This window comes from Pomacea canaliculata, linkage group LG1, assembly GCF_003073045.1.
Source record: "Pomacea canaliculata isolate SZHN2017 linkage group LG1, ASM307304v1, whole genome shotgun sequence".
In the NCBI taxonomy this organism is placed as follows: Eukaryota; Metazoa; Mollusca; class Gastropoda; order Architaenioglossa; family Ampullariidae; genus Pomacea; species Pomacea canaliculata.
In genome coordinates this window covers 9,498,348-9,526,294 of record NC_037590.1, presented here as the reverse complement: position 1 = coordinate 9,526,294, position 27,947 = coordinate 9,498,348, and the positions used below count along the sequence as shown (strand labels likewise).

The window sequence follows — 27,947 nt, the reverse complement described above, 5'->3', positions numbered from 1 at the left end:
AAAACAAGACTGGGGGTCAAAACCTGTTATTAATGACTTTTATTAATATCGTTCGGGATCGTACAATGTAACATGAAAAAAGGTACTTCGCCGACAAAAAAGTTCCGTTGTGTTTTGATGAACGCGTGCCATTTGATTCCAAGCACCAGAAACTGCTAGTCCTCTGACAATGGGAGGGAAGTAACGGAGAAGAAACAGGAAGAGAGGAAGGAGGAATCCAGTGATTTGACGGCGACTAGCTGCCAGTCAGTAACAGTTGGCTTTGTGTGCGTGCCGCCAGGTGTGGGTGTCTTTGTGGGTGCATGCGTGCTCTATCTTCCTTCTTTTGTAGGCAAAAATTACTGGACAGGTGCATTAGCCCCCACTTTACTTCACGGGTATAAATACGCTATAGATGGCGGAGGTAGACTGGTTAACACTCTAACTGATAAGCTGACCGAAGTAGAGATAGGGTAGAGGTGAAGGTACGCGAAGAGAGGGCCGGGTGCATGCTGGGAGGGGTGGGAATTGGTGTTTAACACCGAGTCAGCAACTAAGGCTACATCACGGCAAGACAGCCAGCCCTGTAAACAGATGCCACGTGCAGAGAAAGAATAGCATGTCCGAGACCAGAACGGTGCATGCTGGGAAAGACTTGTTCACATGTCGGGTAGGAGAATGGCACTATCCCTTCACCCGGTGAAAGACTGTCACGCCGTCTGTGACTGGGGACGCTGTACAATGGATAGTTTAACACTTTTTAGTGTAACATGTCATAACCACTGCTAACAGATCCCCAAGTCAGATCATCTAAAGATGACCCTACGAACGACAAAATGATTAAATAGACTAAAATTTGATAAAATAAATTCTAAAGTCTTATTAAAACTTTTTACTCAAAACAAAGACATTCGAGAAAGCAAAACACGTTTTGTTTTGAAAAGTTTGTTAAAATGTACATTCCAGGCAGTGTTTGGTATGCTAAATTGAAAATCTACTAGGCTTTCTAAACGTCAGACATAAATTGAGGACTCCAACAAACAGCTGATACAAAGTGGTTGAAATCTTCGTGTCCTCAGTAATTCCGCAAAAATTGTGAAAGAAACCAATTGACGACTATCAATGCCACATCTCAAGTCTTGCGACTGTGAGAGCAGAAACAGCAGTTTAAAATAAACCTAAAAACAGCCAACAAACTTTGAAAGTTGGGACTGAGGGGTTGGGATGGAATTAACTTAGAGGACCACTCACGTATAAGTATGGGACAGCAAGTTATCTCCACGGTTGAGAAGGTGCAGAGAAGTCGAAAGGCAGTGATGCATGGTAATGAACCTTGCAATAAAACTATCTTCTCTTAAGCACCTTTGTACTACAGTAAGAACTAATTTACTTTAATTCACGCAGCACATACAACAAAATCCTGACGATCGTAATGTTTATGTTTCGTCCTAAAGACAATCCAATCTACCACTCAAAGCAAAGCAAACCAAACTGAATTGTTCGTTGAAAAACTAATATCGTTAATGATATTTCCTGACTGGCCTCCTGTTGTGTAAAACAAACCAAACAAAAATGACCTAACTGCAAACATAATGTGTTCGTTATACACATCAAAGCAATCAGTCAGAATGGAATTAACATCGAAACAAGAGCAATACAAACGGCACATTCTCACAGCGCACTTCCCCAGTGATGTTAAAGACAACGATGGAGGCGAAGTAGCTTCACCGTCGTGAACCCACTGCCCGGCTGGACGAAAAAATACTTACAGGATAACAAAAAATATGGTTGGTTGCACCTTCCTCCTCGCAACTCCCATATTTTCGTAGGGAAATGATGCTCTGTGGCAGTGGTGTCTGCAGAGGGGAATGAAGCCACGACAGGAATAATATACCAGTCTCCAAAAATACTGAGGGAAGCTGAGGTCATGTCATGCTCCCAGTTTCAATTTTTGTCATGGCACGTGATGGTAGGGCTGTAACGCATGTGTGCCCTCTTTTCTGTCTTTTTCCTTTTTTTTTTGTTCCTTCATGCGCTTACTGATCTCCATCCTATGTTTTTTTCAGTACACCACTACCTCAGAGGTGACCTTATGCGCCCATTATCCTGAAACTACCAGCCAGTGAGTCCAGTCACATTATTTCAAAGCAAAATTATATGCCGTACATATAAGCTCCACTCACTCCCAAATAATTCATGGGATCTAAGTCAGCTACTCCAAGGAGTATTTCATACAAACAAAACAATACTTCATATCTAAAAATATAAGCACCAAGGCTACTCTTTACTTAATTAGGAACATTCATGTTGCACTTCACTATAATCTCATAATCATACTTCGTTCCAAACGAGACCTTGCACCAAACAGCAAACTACTGATGTTAATTCAGTGACCATAAAAATCCTTCTTGACTAGATTGTTTTAAATGCCACATAGATACGAGTAAAGCCCTGCAATAGAGTGACACTTTGCACTCTGACCTCTTGAGGAGTCTGTATATAAAGAGCATCTTCAATGCAAATATATCATTATTTTAACAAAGGAATTGTATTCTGCATTTCCCAAAAGTAACCTCTACTCTACAATCAACTTCATGGTGAGAAAAGTAAACAATATCATGTGAACCACACATTAATTATTATCGGTAACTAAAACCAAGTCAAAAAAAAAAGTCTCATCCCATAACTAAGAATATTTCTAGGAAATCTATAAAACATTTTAATATCCTGTTTTTGCATTAATACTTAAGTTTTGATATTGGAAACATTTGAGAAAAGAATGTAAAAGAGGAGTAGCTAACAGTATTGTCTTCATGTTTGTTGCACTCTGGAAAACATCTCAAAATGCAGAACAATCAATGCCCAGGTAATACCAAACATGAACTATGGGACAATGTACAATCATTCCCCAAAAGTGTGTGACCTCTGGAGTTAAAAAAGCAACTACTAAAACAAACTCGTCACCACTGAACTGTCATCTTTTAAAAGTACCTCCACTACAAAGCACAAGGGTCATTTACCAACTGCACCATAATGGTCATCATAAAAAAATCTGCAAAAAATGCATCATTTCAGTCATCACAAAACTAATCCAAATGACCGGCATGTAAAAAGATTTGCATTTATCAGCCAGTGTCATACATTTACAATCACGGAAATTGTTGATTTCTGTGCTTAGCTGCATATGCCATCAGAAATAGAGGGATCTGTTATGAATGATATATTGTGTGTAATAATGATCACTAACATAATTGGTTATGGCCAGGATAAGATAATCAAAATTCGTCTTCCATTTGAGAAAAACGAAAATTTTTTGACAACAGCAAAAGTTCATCCGTAACCTCACTTCAACACTCGCGTGTGTATAAAATTATAAGGTCAAGGGAGGTAATACTTCAATCAGACCAGTTCAGACTGGGAGCCGGTTGCAATCATCTGAACTAAGGCGGAGGGAATCGTCATCAGTCTCTTAGCACTAATTGGCCGTTGGGGTCCATGTCGCCCTTAACACTTGCCCTTCCTTTAATGAACTACTATCCAAGAAATCTTCATAATAGTCTAGCTTGAAATAATACATGAATAGAAGCGCAATGGCTGGCTTGTATTCAATGTCACACTAGCTTGTACTTGTGAAGGTTATTTGGTCTTTTTTTTTCTTTGTAGTGTTAACTCAGATGGTCAGCTTATTAGCTGTGCTAGAACAAATGTGTGACCACTACATGAGGGAGGTAATGACAATGTTTCCAAATTTCATCACAGTTTGTTTTAAAATATGTCATACATGGATACATAGCTTAAAACAGGAATAGTTTGCAAAACTAAAAGCCTCCTAAAAACTGGCATATTCATCTGTGGTGAAAACACCTTTCACTATGAACAAAGACAATCTTTTCTGATCCCATATTTCTTTTTAAACATCATTACTAGTTCCACAAAAAAAGTGATGGGTGGGTGCAATCAGCGATAAGACCTAATCATGCTTAAGGCGTTGTTTCTGCTGTAGTCCACCAGAAAGAAAACAAATCTAGTTTCAACTAATTTTGTGATTTTTAGATATGTTGATATGTCTTGATCACCAGACAGTATCAATGTGGAGATAAAAGTTAGTCTGCGTGAGTCTATCAGAACAGAAAATCAGAAAAGCTAAACATTGTTCAGCTTCTGCCACTGTTTTGCTCACCACCAAACATCTTCATTTTCCCCAGCACTATACAATAAGCATGATCATATCTCTGTGATCTCTGAACACAGTGGTGTGCAAAACTGCAACTGGTTTCCATCTACAAATCTCCTTTATCATCTGGGTGTTCTGAAATAGAGAAAAAGATTGGCATTTAAGCACAAACTTTAAATTCTTGTAATTACAGCGTCCACTGTAAAATCATATGTTTTCCAAATATTAATTGTCTGAGTACAAGGGGGGAAAAAACACAAAAGCTTTTAGTGTTTAATCCCCTATCATTACAACAATATTAAAAAAAGGAATGTTATGTTCCATTAGGATCTTGCATTTAAGTGAGGAATAAAATGGAAGACACTTTAAAAAAAAGTAGCCTTGAATTTTAATTTTTAAGAGCAATGCTTTCGTCTAAAACTTGTATTATTGTACCATTGCACGAACATCTCAAAAGTTTTCCCCATATGTTTCTATGAGGTAGCAGTCCCAATAATTTGTCTAAAGTTATCTCAGAAAATATGTCCCAAACAGCAAATGTTGTGCACAAAACAAGTCTAAAGTGTGCAGCATGAGGTGCTTCAAACAGAAAGGATTTTCACTCTCACATCCTTCTCACTGCATGCACAATTCATGCCTTAATTCTGTAGGTCGCTGGATTTCAAAAATCTTTGGTACAAGATCAACAAAAATATTCTATCGATTAAAGAAGTATCAGTAATCATGTTATATCAAACGGCTTTGTACTTTCCTTAACAATTTCAATGGAAAACTTGTGTACCTTTAGATGCTGAACAATGCACATATTAAAAATGCACATAAAGAAACTCTGTCATTATTATCTTTATAAAGATACATGCATGTACCCACTCTCTTTCTCTCTCTCACACAAACGCACATAAATGTCCAGGAATACCATATAACAGAAATGCTCAACGGAAAGCTTCTAAATCACTTAAAAAAAGATTTCTAGCTCATCAGAGAGAGTCTATAAGCAAAACACAATCCATATTTTTAAAACTGTTTAAACTACTAAACAGTGTTGAAAACATTCCAAAGAATAACCTGGGTGAAGGCAATTCTAAGGTTACAGACCCACGGAATGACAAACTGAAACAGATTTAATGATAAATTTCCTTTAACAAATGACCAGCAGTTTCACTTTTGCTTAAAAGGATGAAACATCAACTTCAGTTGAACATATTTACTGACTGGTGACTCTTAAAATCACTCTTGATGAGTTTCAAGCTGTTTTAGTTTTTATGTTGACTTTCATCCCCCTCCAACTTTTTTTTTTTTTAGTGACTAGACCTGACTCTGAGTGTCTAAACAAACATTTCCAGAAAAAGCCCGGTTTTTGCCTTCACTGAAATATTTCACAAAATAAATGCAGAAAATTAATCAAAGAAAGTTTTCTTTGCTAACAGAAAAAAAAAGCAAAACCCAATTTCTGGTGAGATGTTATATTTAATAAATGCAAAATAATAATCGAAAAATATACACACTGATAGTAAAAGGGCTTCCTTCATCTGCCTGAGAAACATGCCACAACATATTATCTTGCTTCACAAAGCAGGTTAAAAGGAGAGCTGCAGCATGTCATTTTTTTTAAATTTCCACCAAGGTTACTAGGGCTGTTAGAGTATGCAAAATAAATACATAAACTGCACTTCAATACATTTTTTAATTTTTAAAGGTAGCCTTAACAAGCCTTCAAAAGTAATATTGTTCTTGTGAGGTATGGGTAGGGAATATGAAGTGTGGGAAAGGAACTCTGTTTAAAATAAACTGGCACATTTCACATCACATGGAGCAATGCTGTCTGAAAGAAAGATGTGTTAATCTAAGCCACAAAGTGACATCTACCACACCACTTACAGGTGGACGCGAGGCCTGGTCTAAAACAACAGAATGGAAAATGTCAATCTTTTAAGAGTGATGAATTCAGACATAAAAGATCTTCAAAATTGTTTCTTTTCTAACAAGCAACAGGCACACATACTCCTTCTCCCAACCCACCCATACACAAACACGCTCAGAAACCACACCCACACATACCCAGAACTCATACATTTGAGGATTAAAATAATATCGAGGTCAAAATTGATTCAAATCAATTTGGCTGTTCAATCAAGCATGTCACCTGTAAACAATAAGCATTATTGTCTCCACATGGTAAACACATTCCTCTCAAATAAATTTTTTTTATGAGTCACACACATATCTATACACTTTACACAGAAATGGTAAAATGTAAGACCAATCCAGACATGCAGATGCTCCTATAATATTTCTATAATGATAATGATTATGCAAGCTTACCAGTATTTAAAGAAAGCTGAAGCACACTCAAGCATAAAAAATGTTTTTTTTTACTGAAATACTGATCAAATATCACAAAATATTTGTAAGAGTGTAACCAGCCTTCATTCATGATGCAATAATGCACACAAAAATAAATTTAAAAAATCCCAAACCTATTAGTGAAAAATGCAGACAGCATATTCAGAGACACAATGCTGATCATAAGGGAGAAGGACGACTGAAAGTCTTAGGGTCGACTTACAAGTTGCAGTGTTTTCAAGGATTGCAAGTACAAAGTATAGTATTGCGGTAACCTTTTCAAGTAGCAAAGGCCACTTGCAGCTGGCTTGCAAGGTGATGTCAAAAGAACATCAATGCAGAGAGACAATTGGTGTAAAGCAATATGGAAGGCAACTTTGAAAAAATAGTGCTCAAGTTAGCCACTGTAGCCACCACAGTCAATATAACTGAAGAAGCAGAAAGGAAAAAGAACATGTGGATAAGGGAGTGGATAGCAAGAAGAAATTTCAGAAAGTGCAGGCATTTTTTTGACTAGGTCTGACATAATATTTAACAAATTTTTCAAAAGTGATAGAACTTGCAGTTGACACATTAGATGTCATTAGACCTATCAGTCCACTGCCAAGAGCATGAACAGTTTCAATAAATGATTCTTTGTTCTCATTCCTGTTCATATAATCAGGATCAGCTTGATCATTATCAGCTTTAAAACATCTTTCCTCTTGGCCAAGATGCTATTTTGGTGTTGGAATTGGGGGTTAAAAGGAAACCTATCATATTCTAGCATTCTGATTGACTACAGTCTTCACAATCTCGGTCAGGCCAGGCAAACCTTTGTGTGGAATAGAACAGCATCCTATATTTGCTAACCTTGCTTCAAGACCCTTTGCAAGTTTTCCACAAAGCTCACAAGGTGTGATTATTGCAACATGTAAGTCGCTGTTTCAGGCATGATTTCTTTGTAAGCTACGAAGACTAAGGCAGGGTAACAGGACTTAAAGGGACATCAGCAAGCAGATTAAACAGTATTTCAGTCCTGATCAAAGAATTATTTTCAAATTCTAGACCTAACACGCAGTATAAAGACAACAAATTTGTTGGCACAAGATCCCTAATTCCTACCCATTGCTGTATTATAGGCGTTAATTTTGTCTAAGTGTACCTCATCTGGCTTGTGATGACACTAGCGTGTGGCAGTCTAATAAGACATAAAGACTAGTTATGACAGTTTGAGCCAAGTGGCAATGGTTGGTTCAGGGATATAGACAAGCATGAAAGTGAGCAGAGAAATTTGAAGAAAACACAGCAAATGCATTCTAAAACTTATTTGAACAATGTCTCAGCTGGGGTGTGTTGGTGAAGGTGGTCTATAAAGGAAACATTTGGTTCTATATTAAACTGACTTTGGTGATCAGCTATGCAATCATTTTAATTCTGGTCAGTACCTGCTAAATAAATAGCTATCGGAATTACACAGCAAATGCCACAGATGCAGTGGGTTAAATCTTGCTGCTCCATTACTGTTATGCCAGATTGTTTACCTCAGCCCAACACTTTTCACACTGTTCAGAATTGGCTGTTTTTTCTCTCTAAAAGACTTGTTTCATCTGGTTTGAAACTGACAGCATCCCAAGGCAATCAGTCAAATTTGCACTTTGGGATTTTCACATGTTTTCTCCATTAACTTGCCACAGGAGTAAAAATTTGATATTATGAAAACTAGAGATGCCCTGAGATTTAAAGCAGTTTGTGTCCTACTTGAAACGCATGTTCGTCTCTTAGACATTGACTGAGATGTCAGGATACTAATGTGCAGCATATATACTACTCACGTATCGCTGTGTACAACAAACTATTCCAAAAAAGAAAGATCTGAACAGTATGAACATTATTTCTGTGTCTTTATTATTTGCATCCATACCAAAGCACATTATTTTTCACTACAAGTTATCTCATGCTCCATCATATCAGCACAAAGCTTTGGTCCTGTATTAATTTAAACTCTACCTGTAAAACCAATGAAACTGCAGTCCAGTGCACTTGCAACATTATAGGGTCAATTAGCAACATTTTAAAATGTTTTTTCTCCATTTTTTGTCCAATTTTTAAGTCTAAACAGCTGCTTAGATGCTAATTTAGATGTCTTATGTCTTTGATGTTTAGTATCATTATGCAAGACATGAACAAAATGTTATTGCATCTTTAGAGGTTCAGCAGTTCAGTTTTTTATTTGTAACCTGCTCTCAACAATTTCCTGAAAAGGACTTATTATGTTTGTATTGTATATACTTTGCCACTGCCATTTCATTATGATACTTTTAGTAATATTTACTGAAAATAAAAATTCAAGCATGCAACATAAGTAATGTCTTTCCACACTGACTCGTTCGTCAAGCGTAGACTTTTGTTTTTTTCACTGATAAGAAGAATGCCTCTTAAAGTACAAATGAATCTAAAACTATGAGAGACACGCTAATGTATAATTGAAAATGTTGGTGTACATTACAGCAATAAGAATAAATTACTTTTTTAACACTACACCTGAAAAGTCTCTGCAGAAAAGGAACTAAACAAATTTCTAATAAAAACAGACCAACGTTCATAAGCAGATCTGCTACAAACAGGTTTTAGATTTTCCTTACAGTTTCTCTATCTCTAAATATATTCCAAATAACAAACTTTAAATGTATGTACATGACTAGCTTTTGTGTGTGTGTGTGTGTGTGTGTGTGCACACGTGCATGTGCTATGCATTCTGAAAATATTTAGAGTGCAACATGTGGATCAAGATCTGTTCTCAATCACAACAAAAAATTGAAAGAGAACAAAAGATTATAAAACACATAATAATAATAATACCTGGCTTCCACAAGTACGAAAATTCTAAAACAAAAAATGATTTCTATGAAACAGAGTTAAAACACTAGCAAGCATTTAAAAAGATGCGCACTGAAAACAAATCCAATCCATGCACATTGCCACATTTAAAGCACATTCTGTACAGTAATTTTAGAGAAGCATTTATTCTGCATACATAAATAAAGATGGAGATTTTAGTGAAAGCATTTTCACACGCAAACAACATGCACTTTTTTAATCCATCCTAACTCACTGTTTCTGATATGATATTGAGAGCAAAGCATGCTGCAATTTAAATTCACTTTTCAGGATAATTTTCTAATTCTGTGCGAGGAAATGATGAACAGATTAGAGGCTATGTCATTAAAGTAATAAACTTTGGACAACAACAAACAATCAAAGGTTTCAATGAAATGCACCTGGAAGTAAAGTTTTGAAAATCATCAAGAAGTCTATTAACAGGTACAACAGTCAAGTGTTATATTTTCCAACTAGATTTCAACAAATCTATGGTCAGTTTAGTATCTTTTTTCTCTCATTCCTCCCTGCAGTATCATTCACAAGTGATATAAATCTAGGGAGCTAAATTATTCTATCATATAAAAGAAGCAGAAGTATTTTGGGGTCATCCCACTGAATGCCAAACACCAGTTAGTAAGAAAGATAGCAACATCCATCAGCCACATGCACAAAGTCAAGCAGATGACATGAAGACCATGAAGCGACATTAGTAGTGAAGATGAGGAGGCTACTCTGCAAACGTTGAAAGGAGCAAGTGATCACCTGGATGGACAAGACCCCAGGCCAGAGTGACTGCTCTGCGATGTACCAATACTGAGGGATGAAAAACCGCTCTGACAAGACTGGAGACTGCTCATCGATCCCCTGCATGATTCATCAAATAAAATAGATAGCTGCTCTTCCTTTCAAAGCAAGTTACAAACATTAACACAAATATCAAAATCCAATAAACACCCAACCTCACTCATTATCACAATGCAGTTAAGATTTGGTAAATAATTTCTTTAAAAATGCAATCTGGTGATTATAAAAAATACTTTACCTAAAAGCTTCTGAAGGTAGAAGTTCAGTATAGTACATAACTTTAGATTTGTGGGAAGACAGAGGGAAGTCAAATGAAGCTTTTGCAGAATCAAAATACTTCCACTGCAAGATGTAGCTGCCAGACTGACCAGTGACATGAGAACCCTGCATCAGTAAATGTTTCAGTGTCAGCCAGCAGATAAATGCATGAGCATAGAGCATACTGATTGTTTGCCTATAACATTTTTTTTTAAAAAATGGACAAAATTAAAAAAAAGAGGAAATTAAAACTAATTTTTTATTTCATATTGTCCCCTTAACTTGAATCCTCACAGGCCTCCTTCACTACCATTACCTCTCTCACACTTATTTTCATACATAACCAAGGAATGAGAGAAGTGGAGCAGCTTCATAAGAAAGTCTTACAACTCTTGTACAAACGGTCAAAGTTTACTCTCCCTTGATAGAATTACCTTTGAACAACTACAGACTACAAAAATTTCCCAAGTTTGACATAAAGAGCACACCAAAGGGTAGGTGGGTAAAATGTGGCTTAAGTCTGTAGTTTATTATTTCTTATCAGTACAGGTAAGCTGAAGAAACAACTTCATGGGTCATGATAGTAAAAAGAAAGCACAAACTTTTGAACTAGGAAACTTTGCTGCCAAAGAGTATTTATCAAAACCCGAAAAAGCCTGAAAATGCAAAAACTATATCTGTCTTAAACCCGAAGGAAAAACATTTTCTAGCCCAAAAAAAAAAATCAGCTAAAACCAATCATTCCAAGCATTCAAAATTTCACCTTAATGTGAAATAACTATACCTGTACACTGTCACCATCACGACATATGTGGGGAGGCTCCACAATACTGAGATCAACACCAACTGTCATGGACTTGTCAATGTACTGAACTGAGCCAATGCCACCAGTGGCTCCGCTGACATGGTGTTGGTGGTGTGGACCCTCTGACACGGACTTCTTACACCGGAACACAGTAAAGGTCACATCACCTTTCAGGATGTCAAAGTCCCATGTGATGACTGACCCACGCTGTGGCACTTGAATCAGCACCTGAGATTTCACACACACACACCATTTTGTATCATTATATGAGTCTTGAACCTTAAGACTAAGACAGTAACACTGCCTCTAAGAACTGTGAATCTATAACAACAATAGCCTGTTGGGGTTCCTGCTTCGATGCAGGTTTTAATCTATAACAAAAATCTTAAAATGAACATGAAGGAAAAAAGCAGAAACTTGATTGACAACTCCCACCCCCACCCCAACAAAAAACTCTCTCAGCTGCTTACCTCATGAGGGAATTCTTTCACAACATGTGCTGTCTGATATAAGCTGTCAGAAATCAAGTGGGGTTCATCAGGAGATCGGTCTATCAGCTCTTCTTGGTACAGAGATTTAGGGACCAGACCCCCTTCCGGCACATCACACTGCATAGCATAAAACAATACAATAACATCATCATGATCAGCACTTTTTCCATTGCAGCACTATATTGATGACAAAAACTGTTCTAAGATAAAAGAAAACCAAAGACCCTCCCAGACCTTTTATCTGAAATTATTTAAAACATTTTTTTTGGTGGTGATCAACCATTATCATGTCATGCAAATATGCCAGCCAGTTACATAAACAACACACCAATCTACTTTAATTGATGTTATCCACATACAAGATATGGCACCATTAAGGCAGCAAGTCTCACTTTAGCAACTAGTTCAAGAGTACACTTACATAGCAGTCTCCACCAAGAAAGTCAGGAATATACTGTTTTTCAACAAATTCCACAAGGCCTCCTGAGCCCATATAATCCTTCCCACCATAAATCATAAACTTGCGCCGTGTGTTCTCATCAATGAAGGGTGAAACAAGTGTCCACAGGACAGGGAAAACACGAGGAGCTCGCACAATCAAGAGCTGTGCCATGGTCTCTGGGTAGTTGGCTTCCACTGTCTCAATGATCCGCAACAGAGCCCGGATACCTGGGCGCCACAAATGTCGCATGCTGAGTCCATCCAGGTCCACGATGCAGGTGCATGCACTATAAGAAGAAAGGTGACGTTCTTTTAGACAATCTGTATTTTCATATCCACTACTTACTGTTTTGTCTTTGTGTACCTGCAGTTTTTTAAATGCCATTATGACTGTTGCAAACCTGATCATACACATGGATATTTTAATATAACAATCCCTAGATGTAGCTCCATTTCAGGAAATTGTATCAGATGCACTACGGTGGCATTTTACCCTTTTTTCAAACAGTCTTTTGAGAATTACTCTGCCGAAATCCAGTCACCATCCTCAAAATTGTCCTACCAGAAGTCTTTGTGATGGCAATGAATTTGGAAGTGAAGTGCTTTTACATAGGCACCTTACCTAGACTATTGTGTAGAATGATTAAAAAGTAATGATCATGCACCTTTTTCAAATGATGTAAATTGTAGTGTATTTGGACTTAATGCTGTTTATTAATTTACTGACAAGGTTTCATATGCAAGTGTAAAAAGTTGTATATGGAGATTTGATACCTTCAATGCAAATGTTTTATATCACCAAATAGGCACTTCGTAATGATTCATATGTATATTAATATATTTTTTGAGGTTAACATCATGCTCAGACTGCACACTTTTGAGGAGTTGAAATGACAATTTATGAACATGAATGCACTTTTTCAGTAATATACCTCTAGAGATTTTGAAGAACAGAAAGCTATAAAACCTCACCTCACTGGATAGCCACGCTTATTTGTTGCTTCTGCTGCTAACCTCAAGCCTTCTTCATTATGGGCCAAAACCTGCAGAAGATTTGGAAACGTTTCAACATAAACAAGATAAATCAAAGCTGATTTTTTCCACCTTTAAGTATGACAATGTTAAGGCAGCAAATCCATTATCAAGGACCATGACAAAAGTGACACTATCTACCAAACCAGCGTACCACTATCCATTGAATTTAAGAAACTGAATATTACAAACACGATTCAAAAGAACCACTTTTACTCAGATGCTCTGGTTCATCTTAGACATTACCTTAAAATAACTGTCTCAGGATTCAAACCTGGCCTTGCTGAAGTTAATAATTTAACCTAGAATTGCTGGTGGTGAAGAAAAAGGAATATACAGTCTTACGTGTTTGAGAATAGCCTCTTCCCCAACAGATCTCATCAGTCCCTTCACATCCATCATGCCCAGTCGCAGTATATAAAGGGGGCGTCCCTCTGATATGCCAAAGCCAAGATGCAAAATGAGGAACTTTCATTTCTTAACCACAGAAAACTAGATTAAAAGAATGAACTAGGTGATCTGCACCCTCAGGCTAGTGTAATTTTTCCCACAATCCAAATGTGTGCACAAAAAACACCTTCTAACTCTGACTCATTTGGTTCTGCTCTTGCAGTCTCTAGTCTCTGCCTTTTGTATGAGGTGTACTTCTTGCCATTTCTTACCTTTGTTTACAATCAGAAGTCGCAGAGAAAGAAAACTGCCTTTGAAAACTGTTGACAGCTCTCAAAGATAAAAATTAATTTGCCTGATCACTTAAAAATCAATTGTACTCTCTCTCTCTGTTATGAAATGGAAAGACAGCAACATAAGCCACCATATATAAGAATACTTTCAAGAAAAAGAGTCTTATTATTAATTAGGACTGCTGTAATATAATCCTGTGTCATTTGATCATTGTATTTACCGCGATCAAAGAAGTGCCAGCCTCCAGGGTAGTATTTTTCCATGATCTCCGGACTGCGATATGTTTCTAAAAGGCGATCTAGGTTGTGAAGCTTGCGCCAGGCTAAGGAGTGCACAAGCATCTCTCGTGCCTTTTCAATGCTGAAGTCTCTTGCTCGCAAGAAACGCAAGATGTGGGCGTCTTTAGGAATCTACCAGGAGGGAAAACAAGAGCAAATTTATGGCTGCAAAAACCCCCCAAAAACCCCAAACCCCATAAAGCTGCTTAATTGTAAAACTTTTGAAAAAATTTAGAAAAGAAAGTGTGTGTCAGCTTTTAACTATTTGTCTGCTACCTGCTAACTTTTAGTCTACAATAAATGGATGAAAACAGATTGAAAAGACATGCAATATAAAACTCAAAAAACTCTGGTCAGAAATAGCAGCAAAAATTTTAGTTATGTTCAAGTCTACAAAAAGTTGTATAAAAGATGTATTGCAGAAAAACATTTAATTATATTAACTTAATTACATTAATTAGAAGAACTGAGGGATGCTCCATTAGGAACCTTATGGCTTCGTATCTCCATGCAAACCATTTTTCCTTCACTATTATAAACTGTGCAAGGAACTTACCCATACCTTCCCCTCCATCTACCATAACCCCATTTAACCATCTATGCTGTTTCTGACCACAAACTCTCAATTAAGACAAATTTCAAATGCCTAAATCTTCTACTTCCCACAAACTTCCAACTGTATGTAAATTCACCAGACCTGCCATTGTAACTTGATCTTCCTCCTCCCTGTCTACATTTACTACCTGGTGAATGCTGGCAAAGTGAAATGTTTATGTAAAAAACAGGCCTGACCTTGCCCTTGTGTGTTTGTTTTAACCACTGCCTCAGCTGCACCAGACAGCTCTCCTCCACAGGAGTCAGATGGCCCAAGAAGCGTGCAATGTAGTCATCATCAAGTTTACCAGGACTGTCAGGCAGTGCTGAAGCTCCCTCTAGTGTACAAAACATTAAGCTCGAGAATTAGTTTAATTCATTCTTAGGGTTAAGTTTGTGCACATTCAAATTTATAAAATCAAATTAAAATATGTTTGCGTGAACTTCTGATTTAATATTCAGCAATCTTGCATAAAATCCCTTTACATCACTTATTATGGAAGTATTATTTTACAAATTAATAATAATTTGAAATTATAATGCGCAGCATCACGACCAAGATAGATCGTCCGCAGCACAGATGTAGATCAGGTATTTTATTGAAGGTCATAAACCTTGGCCTTTCACTTTTTGTCTGAAGCATGCTTTCTTGTTTCAACACTATTACCATATCCAAGCTTTTCAAACTGATATTTTGCAACCCTAACCCTGTTAAACTTGTGAATTTTCAGATTCTTAACTGTTTATGATGTTATTTGTTGATGTAAACTGTTTACATCATGGTGCAGGCTATTAGGTTTAATTAACATTATGTTTCCTTTCATAAACTTCATTCAGTGACAAGTAGACTGTGTCAGTATTTCACAACACTTCTGTGACTGAGACAATTGATATGAACTAGCCCTGGTGTAACACCACCTCGTGGTTCGCGAGTCTCCGACTGAAAGCTTACATCATTGTGATAACAGTATGAAGCACTCTATGTCTAGGTGTTTGTGCATTACCACCTGTTTTCTTGTAAGTTTGGCCTATGTTGCTATACACTAAAACTATTTTTTCCCATGACCATACAGAAGTGGCGGAATCTCAATTTTAGCAACCTGTATTGTTTGCACATCCTTGCAATGAACCATACTGGGATGGTGGAATACTGTGCAAGAGCCAAAAACACACCAAAGCTGCCACACAACGTCCTTCAATGCTGCAACATAAGCGATATGGCCTTTTGGTTGAGCATAATGAAATTTACACATTGGCCAGGCAATCAATTCCCTCTCAGATCCTGAGCCGAGACTGTGTGTTTTAGTGATAGAAAATGCAGTCTTTTATAGGGTAGAGAGAAAAGGGCTGCCAAAGCCCTAAGGCCTAAACTGAAAGGCCGGTACACAGAATGGTATAATTATTGTGTTCATCATCATGTCTCAAGCACATTTTCTGGTAATGCATAATAACAAAATGTCAAAATGTAAAATGTCTGTAAGATAAGAGTCCTGCAATGGTGTGTCCGTCATTTCATTTTACCTCACGCCTATCCAGTAAGAAAAATAAGCAGAAACCAAAAGCCTACATCTAAGTCGTAGATATGTGCTCACTTAAGCAGACAAGTAAGCACCTGCTTCACCGCCGTCGTTAGCCCTAGACACCTTTGACCTCTCCGTGTATCAATCACGATATTTGAAGGTTTAAATTTCCCTCACAGAAGAGGGAAAGGGGCTGTTGCTCAGACTGTGGTAATCGATACTGTACAACAAACTAAGACCAGTAATTTCTAAACAATCTATGCTTTCATGTCTCTTTAAACCTCCCTGAAAGTTCGGGTACATTTCCACTACACGGTGGAGGTAGGTTTCCAGCCATTGCCCCGAGGAAGCTTTGAACCACCCTCTGTTTGGTGGCTGAGCGCAGAAACCACCACCACAAACCACCCCCAAACCCTCAACTAGGAAGAGTGTGCCTGGACTAAATGAGGGACAAAATTCCCTTCAACTATCCAATTGTTTTGTCTTCAGTCACACCGACATGCGAGAGCTGCAGTGGGAAAAGCTTCCAAAGGGCACTGTCACCTTCGCACCCGCTCTTAAAATTAAAGTATCAAGTTTTAACTGTGCTCGCATTAACCCTTCTGCGCCTTTTCTTAAGTAAACTAACAGGCGACCTCTTGCCCACGTTTCGCACTTCTTCACTGCCACTCAACACCAGCAGAGAGGTGACTGGATTTCCGCCTTCATTTTTTTTGTTTTTTTGGGGGGGGAGAATGGGGGATGGGCAAACATGGACCTGTATGTATTGTCTGCGACACACTTACCATGGCTTTAACTGACGATTAGAATGAAATCTATTAACAAATGGGCTGTGTTCTGCTCAGTCACCAGGAACTTGTCGTATACTTGGTTACGCTCAAGTGTTTTATAAATTATGGCCAAGAGCCATCAAGTTACATAACTTATGGTTCTTTGGTAACTTAAACTACTATGCATCCACACACAGACCCAGCAGAACTAGACAACTGTACACTTACAGAAGTGTTGCATTTGTCACTCCCCACCTGACATAACTGTAACAAGCTAATCCCACAGCGTCAATGGTTGCCGAGTTTGACACATAATTACAGTCCGACTTTAAATATCGTCCTCGACACTCGACTGCTGTTTTAAATGCTTCCTCTCCCCGTCATCAGGCCCGTTCTTAGTCCCCGCGGAGCCCGAGGCGTAGGACATGTGCGCAGGCACTCAACCACCGCACCATGGGCTTGCCTTTTTATCCAAGACTCTCATCCACAACACATGCGCACCCACACCCGCACGCACGCCCAACCTGGCTCATGGATCTCCGGTATGCCCCTGGTGTGGATGGAGGCGGCGGTGGCACCCAGCACGAGGCTGCTCTGACTGTGGGTGCTGGTCACGCTGTTGGAGCGGCTGCGCAGCCCCGAGTCTTGGGAAGGAGCGTCCTCTGGCTGGCCTTGGGTCAAGGCAGGTGCGGGACTGGGGTCTGTCCATGGGGGGATGAAGGTTACCCCTTCGCTGATGAGCTCGCTGATGTAGAATTCGATGACCTCCTTACCCTGTTGATGAAGAGACGAGTCTGCCGGTAATGTGTTAGTGTCAACGGCTCGGGTTTAGCAGCCACACACGCTCTCTCACCTCGTCATTGACGAGAGATAGCGATTACGCGTTCCACCCATCCATCTTCCGCAACTCTTGGTCACATGATAAGCTTATAACTCTTGATAACTGAGACAAGGTGGGCATTTTGGTAGTTCTAATTACCCTTACCCATTTGCAGTGCTTCTCCATCCATAAAAAGTAAGGCGTTTCCCGTTACATCAAGATTTTCAAACCATCTATGAACTGATTTTTTTTTTTTTCTGAGCATGTATGCAAAATTTTACTTACCTGATTTGGAGTACTCTAATGCGGTTTACGAAGTTTCTACCTGGTAGGAAACAATGCTTATTTGGACAAGTAATGTGTTTGTTCTCACTTCCTTTTTTACTTTGCTGTATTCCTCTCTTTATATATATATAAAAGACAATACGTCAGCCAGAACTTACTTTTGCCTTTTTGTTGATAGAAGATGTTTATGGCCTGTTACTGCCTTAACCTTTCATGCAACGAGTTATTTCTCCCTGTCTTCTCTGCAGAATAGATTTTTAGCCCTCTTGTTCTACATCAGACCTTCTCTACATATCCATTTCTGATCGGATTACAGATATGAGCGTGAGACACTATACTCTAGCCTTTGATAACCAAGGCACGATGATGCGTAAAAGAAACCGTACAATCTTCATAAATCTTGTTTCTCCCAGCAGAAAGCAAACGGTATAAAACCAAAAAGTTTAATGACAAGAAAGGGGAAAAAGCGCCCACGCAGCATTTTCAGTCTTGCTGCTACGCACTGCGAGGTTCATCAGAGTACAGACCCGCGACCTATCGCCATCTTTTCTCCTTGTGAAACGTTAGGTCTGATCACCTTCCATTTCACACACGCAAACAACCCCAGGCACACACGACTATAACTTTTCTGTCTCATCGCCATCTGTCTCACAATCCCTTAACTCTAATCGTTATCCAATCTCTACTCGGGCTCCATGGGATAATTACGAGTCAAACAAGCAGCAGCACACGCGAGAACACACCCATGAATGTTTGCACTTTGAAGACAGGTGTACAGCGAGCAAGGGGCCTATGCCAAGCTGCTGCTATTTATAAGCGTTTTAGCTGCCTTGCTCAACCTAAGGCGACTGTGCACCGGGCCCCAGTTGGATGCGTAAAACGGCTCGAGGTACTTTTTTCAAAGAGTGAATGTCGCTTGTGCTCAGCATCAATCATTCAATGCCAGCCCAACCTGCTGCAATCTCTTTTCAGGCATGAGGAAACCTAATGATTCAGTTTGAACATGCAGAAACTGGATCATCCTACACATTAGCTTTCACCAAAAACACACAGCTGCCACCGTGCCATGTGCACTCATAAAATATGACGCCGACCACGAACTAGAACGAAATTGTGGACTGACCCTTTCGTAGTCGTTTATTTTAATTCTCTCTTTGTAAATGTTTTTCTCAGATATTAAGCTTTATTAGATTGTAAGATATTAAAAAGCACTCTTTTTCAACCACCGGTTTATTTGTGCATTACCGTAGTTAAAGTTAATGATGCCAGCCACCATGAGACTCACCCATTCCCTTTCTCTTTTTAACCCTTCCTCCAATCCATCGTCTGTTTTCAACTTCCTATCAGGGGACCCTCTCTCAATTACACCATTCAAACCTGCGTTTCAGAGCATGAAGTGTGTGTGCCATACTCTCCAGTAGCAACAGGGTAACAGCGTGCCCAACACCTCACGTCCATCAACGACGCGTGTTTGCGCGTGCTACACGTCAGCATTTGATGGCCTGCAGTCTGTCACACAGGCCATCGCACGCGGGCTGTCCGTTGACAAGCTTCTAAAGTCGGCATCAAGGACGGACGTCAGCATGCAGTCGCAGTCTCTCTCGCACAGCAGCGCCACCTGCGGAGCATTCCGCCATCTTCGTATCACGTTCGTGAAGAAAGTCGCCCACAGCTGTCGACCGCGTTATCTTTTGACTGGTTAAACATGCTGGTCACGGTGTCAAATCAAATAACGCTCTAAATCCGGCGCCAACCACTTCTGCCGCAAGGGCATTAATTAGGAGGCAAGGAGGCGGACAGGCCCCACTAGGACAGGGATGCTAGTGTACGACGGACTCTGATCGCGCTCACTATCACCCTGACCTCGTCCTATGCGATTTTATTATAACGGGTTTTTTCAAGTACCTCGGCCTGTAGGCGGATGTCTGATGACAGACTGATATGTTAGCGCTCAAGTGCCAGCGATTTGTGGTCTGTGCTGAAATGAGGTAAGCAGCGCAGCCTGTCCTCATCTGACACAGCCCGATGCTAATGTCTGCATGCAATATCTTGGATTCATGGGTGTCTGATGCAAAATTTCACACCTCGAGGCTGATAAATCGAAATGGAAACACCGAGGACCTTTTACCGACATACGGCACCCACTGATTCTGTTTTCCCAGTGCTAGTATCCACCAGACCGGCAAATATCGACTAGGCGGAGACTGTTTGATGGCCTAATCCAGCCTACCACAAGCGATTAGGCTGCGTACACCTCTCACATTTTATAAACATCGGACGTCGCAACACAAGGAAGGATGACCAGCGACATACGTGATGATAATACACGACACATAATTTGCTCTCCGATGTTGTTCCGATAATTGTCCGCTACAAAATGTCCTGACAGCAAAATTAGCTTTATTGAATTCAGGCAAACGTCATGCTATGCATGTACGCAGAATTCCGACATTTAAAATCGTTGTTATCCTGAGCAGTTTGGTTGCTCAACAGTAGAGGCAATGTCGGGTGTGTGTGAGAGTGTCGTCCTAGGTGTCTTAAAAATGGTTTAGATATAAGATTTCATCTTTTCTTTTTCTTCAGCTTGTGTTTTGCTATGATGCACAACTTGTCCTATTGGTAATTAACACTTGTTTCGTTTTGTAACTGAACACACATTCCCAAGCTACTACAACAACCCTTTGAGATGAAATGTCAGTCATTTTTCATTACAAGGAAACGTCTCACTTTTCTGAGCTGGTTTTTCCCCTCATTTTATCCCGTAACTGCCTTTCAGTACTCAAAGCCTAGACATACAGTCCATCTGATAACATCCCCCTCTTTCTTTTTTAAAAAGTGTTCAAGTATTTTATCGGCCTTAAGGAAGAAATTGCTTCCTGCCGCAAACAACTTAGTAGGAGCCCTTGGGATCTCGTTGCCAAATATTAAAAGATCTGTTCTTGTTTCTTTAGCAACATGCATACCCACTCTGAACTGCATGAGCGTTTGTATATTCTTTTTATACATAAAGTGTCTACATTTCAGATGGTGATTATACAGCCATCGTACGCACGGAAAGGGGATATTAACGCTCAAGCAACAAAGACCTAATCCGCATCCTACAGGACAGGGATCTGTTCGCTGATACTCTTTCAAGTAGATGAGCAGTCACTGACCTTCTTGATGTTCTGCGTGTACTGCTTCATGACGATCTTCTCTACCATGCTCTCAAAGCCGAAGAAGTGCTTAATGTCGAGACTAGCGTCCTGTTCGAAGCACGTCCAGCCCGGGTTTTCGGGATGCACCTGCAACCATGAATATAAATAACTGCTTGTGATCAAAACATATTTACATTATGCACTATTGCGTTCATGTAACTATCTTCTTCCGCACCCCGATGATATTGCGGGATGACTAGCATAGGTCATGCAATACAGGTCAGGGGAATGAATAGATGATTTTGGCTCTTCATTAGACCTTCCTGTATGGGTTGATAGGTGCAATGAGCTTTAAACTATGCTATTAAAGTTTGTCAATATCTCGCGGTTAAAAAAAAAAGGGGGGGGGGACAATAATCTGCGTGCACGGGCGATATGCTAGGAGAATAGTTCGTATGTCAGCGGTAAGGGACAATAGCTTGTACGCACACGGCCCAAGCAATTAAAGCTTCGCTGTAGTTCTCGTATTTCGCGGGACTGCTTTCTGTCTTTAGCTTCGGAGAAGTAGTTAGGTAATTCGATTCTCTTATGCCCCTCAACAACAAATGGATACATCGTCCTTCAACGAAGTTTAAGGTGGTAAGAAGAAATGTTTTGCTCTCCGCTTTTCCACTTGCCCCTCGACACCGTGAACCACTGATAATGCACAGCATCAGATAAGTTCCAACACACATATATATAAAATTTAAAAACATTATTTTCCTTCTATTTAGTGGGCAAAATCACGCTCAGCCTTCCTCCACCAAGCGATCCCATCGTTTATTGCTCAGTGTTGTGTCGGTGAGGTTAGTTTTGTGCACATATGTTTGTGCCAAGGTCCCAGGCGCCAGGATTCCCTTTCGATTCCCGCACCACTAGCACGCTGACCCACACACCACAGCACCCTATCAGGTACGCACAGATCTCTCCAGGTCAAAGTACTACGCAGGTCACGATTGCAGATGCACGAGACGCCACCTGGCGTTAGTAATAATAATGCCAGACCCGAACTTCACTTACAGGGTTGGTAGTGGTGGTGGGATGGAATTGGTGTTTTATGGCTATATATCACGGCTGAGCAGCCAGCCTGTGATCAGGTGCCATATACAGAGAAAGAACAGCGTCCCCGAGACAAGATCCGAACACAGGACTGCCAATCTTCACTGTATTAATGACAGATTTACATCATTAGGAGAAACAGAAGGTATACAACACCGGAAATTGATAGACGGAGGCTGTAAGACAACTAGGCACACGCACACACATTCTCTCTCCATCTCACTCACACACTACAGACATATAATCCTGAGCAACTTGGAACTTCCGTTGAAGAAATGTTACTGCACAGTTAACGCTCAGCGGTCAGTTAAGACGAAACCTAATGCTCATGGAATGGAGGTTTCCTAGCCATTCAGCTAGCGGCGTGCTGCACACGACTCCAAGACTCAAGCCCACGCTAGTCACGTAAGTAAGGATGGTCTCGACTGCAACGTCGCAATAAGCCGACCCAGTCTGTGACATCACATGAAGAGGGGGCGTTACGTGCCATGCAACGTGCCACGACTGCAGACTAGTGCGGTAACGGTCATGACAGAAAACCGTAGGGATCGCTGCTTCTGGCATCTCTCCAGTGTCTTCCAGACGGGAACCAATCCCTCTCCACACGCCATCAGGCAGTCGGCTCAATCAAGCAAAAGTGTCTCTGGAGACCACAAACAAATCCACCCCTCCCCCCCCCCGCTTCTCTGTGTGTGTGTGGGGGGGGGGGGAGGGGAGTGGTAAGCTTTATGAAAAATAATACTGTATTGGGGGGGGGGTCCGAGGTAAAATAGTTCACAATGTCTTCGTTATCTTTTAATTATGGAGCGAAGGACTCAAAAAGTGGCGAGGCAAAATACATCTCCATCCAGTCAAAAAAACGTGTTCATTTTGTACAGGATAAATCGATGGGGACTTAAATATTAAACAACTATCCTGGGTATCCGGGTTTGCCAGGTATGGTTTCAGTACTAAGCACGATTGCCACACTTGCTGGACATCAGGAAACTCTGCTTGCAACAGTCAAGCGACGTAAACTGGTTTGGTTTAGTCGTGTGACCCAGCACGACGCCTTGTCGAAAATTGTCCTTCAGGGGTAGTCGAGGCCGCAGTTGCCAGGACCTGCTCACTATCGTCCAAAGCAGGAGTTAGCGGTTGGCCTTGTCAACAGGGGCGTCTCCTCCCAACTTCCTCCCAACCACAGGTACCAGTCAAGGGACGACTGACTGCTGTAACCTCGTTCCCGTGCACCTGCCGCCGGTTGGCTTCAGAGTTTATGGGAGATGCATGGAACAACCTACTTAATACCAAATGTACAACTCTCTTATGGTCCCCATCCTGCATTGCAGATATGAGACTAGCTTGCTGATATAAAAAAAACAAAATTCCAGACATTTAAGACAAAATACCTAAAAAAATATCGATCTGAATTTCTTACAGGGAAAATAACAAATCACGGTCGCCACTTTCATGGGCCAGTAGGAACCTCTCTTTGTAAAAGCATGTTATTGTGACTTGGGCATATGACCCAGCACGGTACTACTGTAGTAAGAGAAGCAAGCATACACCAAGTACAGCCAGTCACCAAGCAGTAATCGATAGGAATATTCTCGCCCAATTACAAGAGGATTCGATGAACAATGTGGATTTATATATACTTCAATGCCGCCAGAAACATCTCCTCGCTCGGTTTTATATTTAGAACTAATCTGTTTTTTTAATTAGTACTTTATCTACATTCATTCAGTTTCTTTAGAAAATAAAGGTAAAAGATTTTGTAGGGGCGCCTCTCCATTGCAGCGCCTGAGACGTCCCATCAACCCGTCCAACACCAAAGCTTGTCCCATCCACTTCGTGCGCCGCTGAGCTGAAGGGCCTCTTCTCTCAGCACAAACCGGGTACTGCAATCCTAGAGTAACAACCAGCTTCTTGTCGAAATGACTATTTGCTTTGCGGTCTTGCGTGCCATTTGCACTGGTTCTGTGCTTCAGTGTGGCTCTGATGTACGCGACGCAACCGACAAGAGGTAGCGGTTGCGACACCGAAGCCTTTCTACACGCCTGCATGCCAGGCTCTCCAAATCCACAGCTGCTGACGTCCCGCCCAGTCGGCGGTGTGCACAGACTACCAGTGCACAGACATCCGAGCGCCAGGCACATCTCAGTACTCTCTACGTCACCTCGTAGTCCACCGACTTTTCCCAGTCGCCATGGCACTCGAGCTCATCACTCCACTATAATAATAATAAATCTCCACTTTTAGCAAATCTTTATCAATTACTGTCATTAGATGTAGTACTATATAAAACATGGTGTAAAGTGTTGATATGTGCTATATAAATCTATTATCGAAATTGCTTGTGTATGCATCACAACAGAAAAAAACGACTACAGACAATAATGACACTATCCATACAAAAGTTTTCACAGTGCATATGCTGTTATATGCTATATTATAATTATGGATCCTCTTGAAGATACTATCACGCCCCAGTAATCGCGCTACCCGACCCTTCCTCTATCTACCTTCCTCTCCAATGTAGAATGCGACCGGCAGGTGAATAGCCCCGCAACCCATAGATCTCTCATACCCCACTTTTTGCGGACAGCGTCGCCCCAGAGCAACATATGTGTGTGCGTCAGAGAGAGAGAGACGACGGCTAAAGCTGCTCTTAAGTGCTGCCGGACTTAGTCCATTGCTGCAGCATTACACATCACTCAAACGGTGAAAATTACTACTCCTTCCGATTTTCAATAGCTGAGAACCATTTAGCACCAGACAGCAGTGACCAAAGCTGTCAAGTGTCAGTTCCTGCAAAATGTCAGTTCCCCCCAAAAAATCACTTTTTTTTTAACTGCCCCACACCTTATCAATGCTGTCCTTCAAGGATTCTGCTTTCCGGTTCACTGCTCACACAGAAGACAGGACAACATTAATATTCCTGAATCTTCGAGCACCTTGAACTTGTTGAGTACCATGGCACCTGACAGACAAGCTTAAGTGCTTGAACCAAGTACCTTAGTGAGCCGGATATAATATCCAAACATAGTCTAAGCTAGCATCCTAATGCTAAAGCCTTCTGCAATGAATTTAAATAAAATAAAAATAGCCAGAAAAGGGACTATTTGGTGGGCAAAGACATATTTACTGAATTTTGCATGTTATTAGATGTCATGCATTTTGAGAGTATTATTAGATAAGTCATGCATTTTGAAATCACTTTAACCTGCGACTGTTGAAATGGTTTTTAAATCAAGGATAACTAGGCAAGCATTAAGTTTGCATCCATAAAATCTTAGAGTACCATCATCAACATTAAAATGACTCAAATTTTGTATCAAACTCTTGTCAGCAATGTATTAATGTTCATTTATCTGCAGAAAATTTGGGTATTGCTCCCTACAGCTACTTTCATCAAACCTGAAGTCAGTAGAACAACCTGTTCACATCACACATTTTTCTTCCTCACTGCATGTAAACACTACTTATACAAATGAGCTATCACCCTAATCTATATCAGCAATACTTCATCTAGCACATCAGATTATTCTCATCACATAGCACTCCTAAACATCACTAAACAGCAGTGAATGTTAATTTACATCAGTCAAATCCCACTGCAAAATGTGTTACTTGTTAATTGACCTTCCTGGCTTACCAAGTGGTACCACATACTTAAGCTGATGAGTGAAATCACCTTGATTGTAGTAATAATACAAACATTTTTCAATGAAAAATATTGTAAAATTGCAGGACCTAAAATGTGGCTAAAGATGGGGAAAAATAAGAGAGAAAGAGAAAAACTGATGTTTACTCACTGAATAATTGCAGTGCTCTTTAATCACGATTCTAGATGAGAAGCTTTCATTGAAAGCTTCAATCTTAAGTGTTCGATTCCGTCTGTCAAGTGCATTTCTCTGTATAAAATGAAGGCAGTCCACACCAACAATCTATCAAAGAAAAAAATTTGGTAATATTAATGTAACTATGCTCTAACATTATGTTAAAATTAAGCTTTTAAAAACTTTCAAATAAAGCTATTATAATAAATAGTAACAGGATAAAGCCTCAGGAATTTGAAGTTACTTAATAACAGTCATGTAAGAACATGAAACCATAAAAAAGAGCTTACATTGCTTAAATGGAATACGATAATTTACAATAATTCTGATTAGTGCTGCCATCCAGGCCCAGTGGGTTTAAAATACATGCATGACAAATTCTTAACACTGTTACAGCTCACCTTCTTTAGCAGATATGGAGCATCTATAGCCAGCCTGCACCTGCGCTCTACAAAGTGGTAAGAACCATCAGGACTTTTTTCCTCTTTCTGAATATCACTTCCCAAGAAGACAGGTATCATTTTACATGTTGGAAAGCGCTTTTCATAAGCCTGAAAATTTCATGTAAAAGTATTTTTTGCATTTCATATTTTTTTCTGTTAAACCCATCCATCTCATGCATCTAAATGATCAGATATATGCAGATGCACACACACACACAGAGACCAAAAATTTTTTTTAAAGTGATACATACTATATAAACCACTAACATAACCGACTCTAATCTAGATTCCAGAGCGAGTTTACTTCTTTGTTTAGAGGACTATAGATGTAGATATCACTACTTATTTCCAAGCAAATAAAAAATGCTGCTGATACAATCTATTATAGTTTATGATGCACCTTTTTTAAAAGTACCATTTCTTGTTTACAAAAAATAGTTAAATCAGGTTTCAGAAATAAGGAAATGTACTAAGATTTTACACACACACCCCTCAGAGTTAAAAATCTTTGAATTAGTTGTAACAACTATTTTCTCTTGACCCACCCCTTTGTTAGAGGTATTTGAAGGCATGAAACATATTTTCTCATGTTTAGTATTACTGGTTAAACTGTGTTGCACTGTTAAACTGTGAATGACTTCCAGTTTTGCCTTTCTGTGTCAGCTAATATTCTATTGGAAGCGCCTTTTCTCATCTTTTCCACTATTTCTAGAGAATATTGTTGTGTTCACCTGTTGCAATCATAGCTTCAAGTATAAAATCAACAAACTTAATATTTATGAATCTTTACTCCACATAGCCTTTCACGTTAACAACATATTACAATATTTTGATTCACTAATACTTAACGGCACATACAAAATCTGCTTAAAAATCAGAACAAGTTGAAGCTCTTAAGCCCGATGACCGCAGTGACACAAGCCCTGGCCATAACAACTATATCGAGTACACGAACACATAACAAAGCTCACCGCCATGACCAGTTCAAAAGGGTGTTTGTACACCCTAACGGGTGACTGATACTTCTGAACCATCCTGTTGAGCACTGTAATCTTGCTCCGCTATATCCTTGATGTTCCACTATAAGAATTCCATCACTTTGTTTAGCAGATCGATGTCTGCTGACCGTCTTTCCGATATAGCCTTCTTGCAGACATCACCGTGACTCTTAGTCGAATCACACACATGAAGTGCGCACATAAAAGTAGTTCTTTTCGCCGACGCATCCAAAATTAAAGGAAAATTAAGAAGAAGGCAATCATATAGCTGATGATAAAGTTTATAAATTAATAGATACAATAATTTATG

General features: G+C 39.8%; 1 protein-coding gene across 5 annotated transcripts; it reads right to left on the bottom strand.

Moving 5' to 3' along the window:
• Positions 1 to 21: 21 nt before the first annotated feature.
• Positions 22 to 27,834, bottom strand: LOC112559584 (SEC14-like protein 1). Of its 5 annotated transcripts, none has more exons than XM_025230934.1 (16): positions 27,611 to 27,834; positions 26,598 to 26,747; positions 26,173 to 26,304; positions 21,296 to 21,424; positions 17,560 to 17,809; positions 14,944 to 15,083; positions 14,094 to 14,283; positions 13,535 to 13,623; positions 13,130 to 13,200; positions 12,138 to 12,444; positions 11,696 to 11,833; positions 11,205 to 11,453; positions 10,401 to 10,546; positions 10,121 to 10,222; positions 9,338 to 9,361; positions 22 to 4,288 (listed from the first exon to the last, which is right to left on the bottom strand). In XM_025230934.1, the coding sequence occupies exons 1-16, from the start codon at positions 27,671 to 27,673 to the stop codon at positions 4,276 to 4,278; spliced, it is 2,193 nt and encodes a 730-aa protein (XP_025086719.1). In that variant the 5' UTR covers positions 27,674 to 27,834; the 3' UTR covers positions 22 to 4,275. The 5 variants fall into 5 exon arrangements, with proteins under 5 accessions (XP_025086719.1, XP_025086727.1, XP_025086704.1 ...); XM_025230942.1 differs by lacking the exon at positions 9,338 to 9,361 and adding an exon at positions 6,032 to 6,051; XM_025230919.1 differs by having other exon boundaries at positions 22 to 9,361.
• Between the last annotated feature and the right edge of the window lie 113 nt (positions 27,835 to 27,947).

Bases quoted from the DNA above. Each gene is read 5' to 3' on its own strand.
- LOC112559584 (XM_025230919.1), bottom strand. From the start codon at position 27,673: ATGGTTCAGAAGTATCAGTCACCCGTTAGGGTGTACAAACACCCTTTT. The intron at 14,284-14,943 runs GTCAGGCCTGTT...CCCTCCTGGTAG, and splicing joins AACAAACACACAAGGGCAAG to ATTCCTAAAGACGCCCACAT. The intron at 13,624-14,093 runs GTAAATACAATG...TTGGCATATCAG, and splicing joins CTGGCACTTCTTTGATCGCG to AGGGACGCCCCCTTTATATA.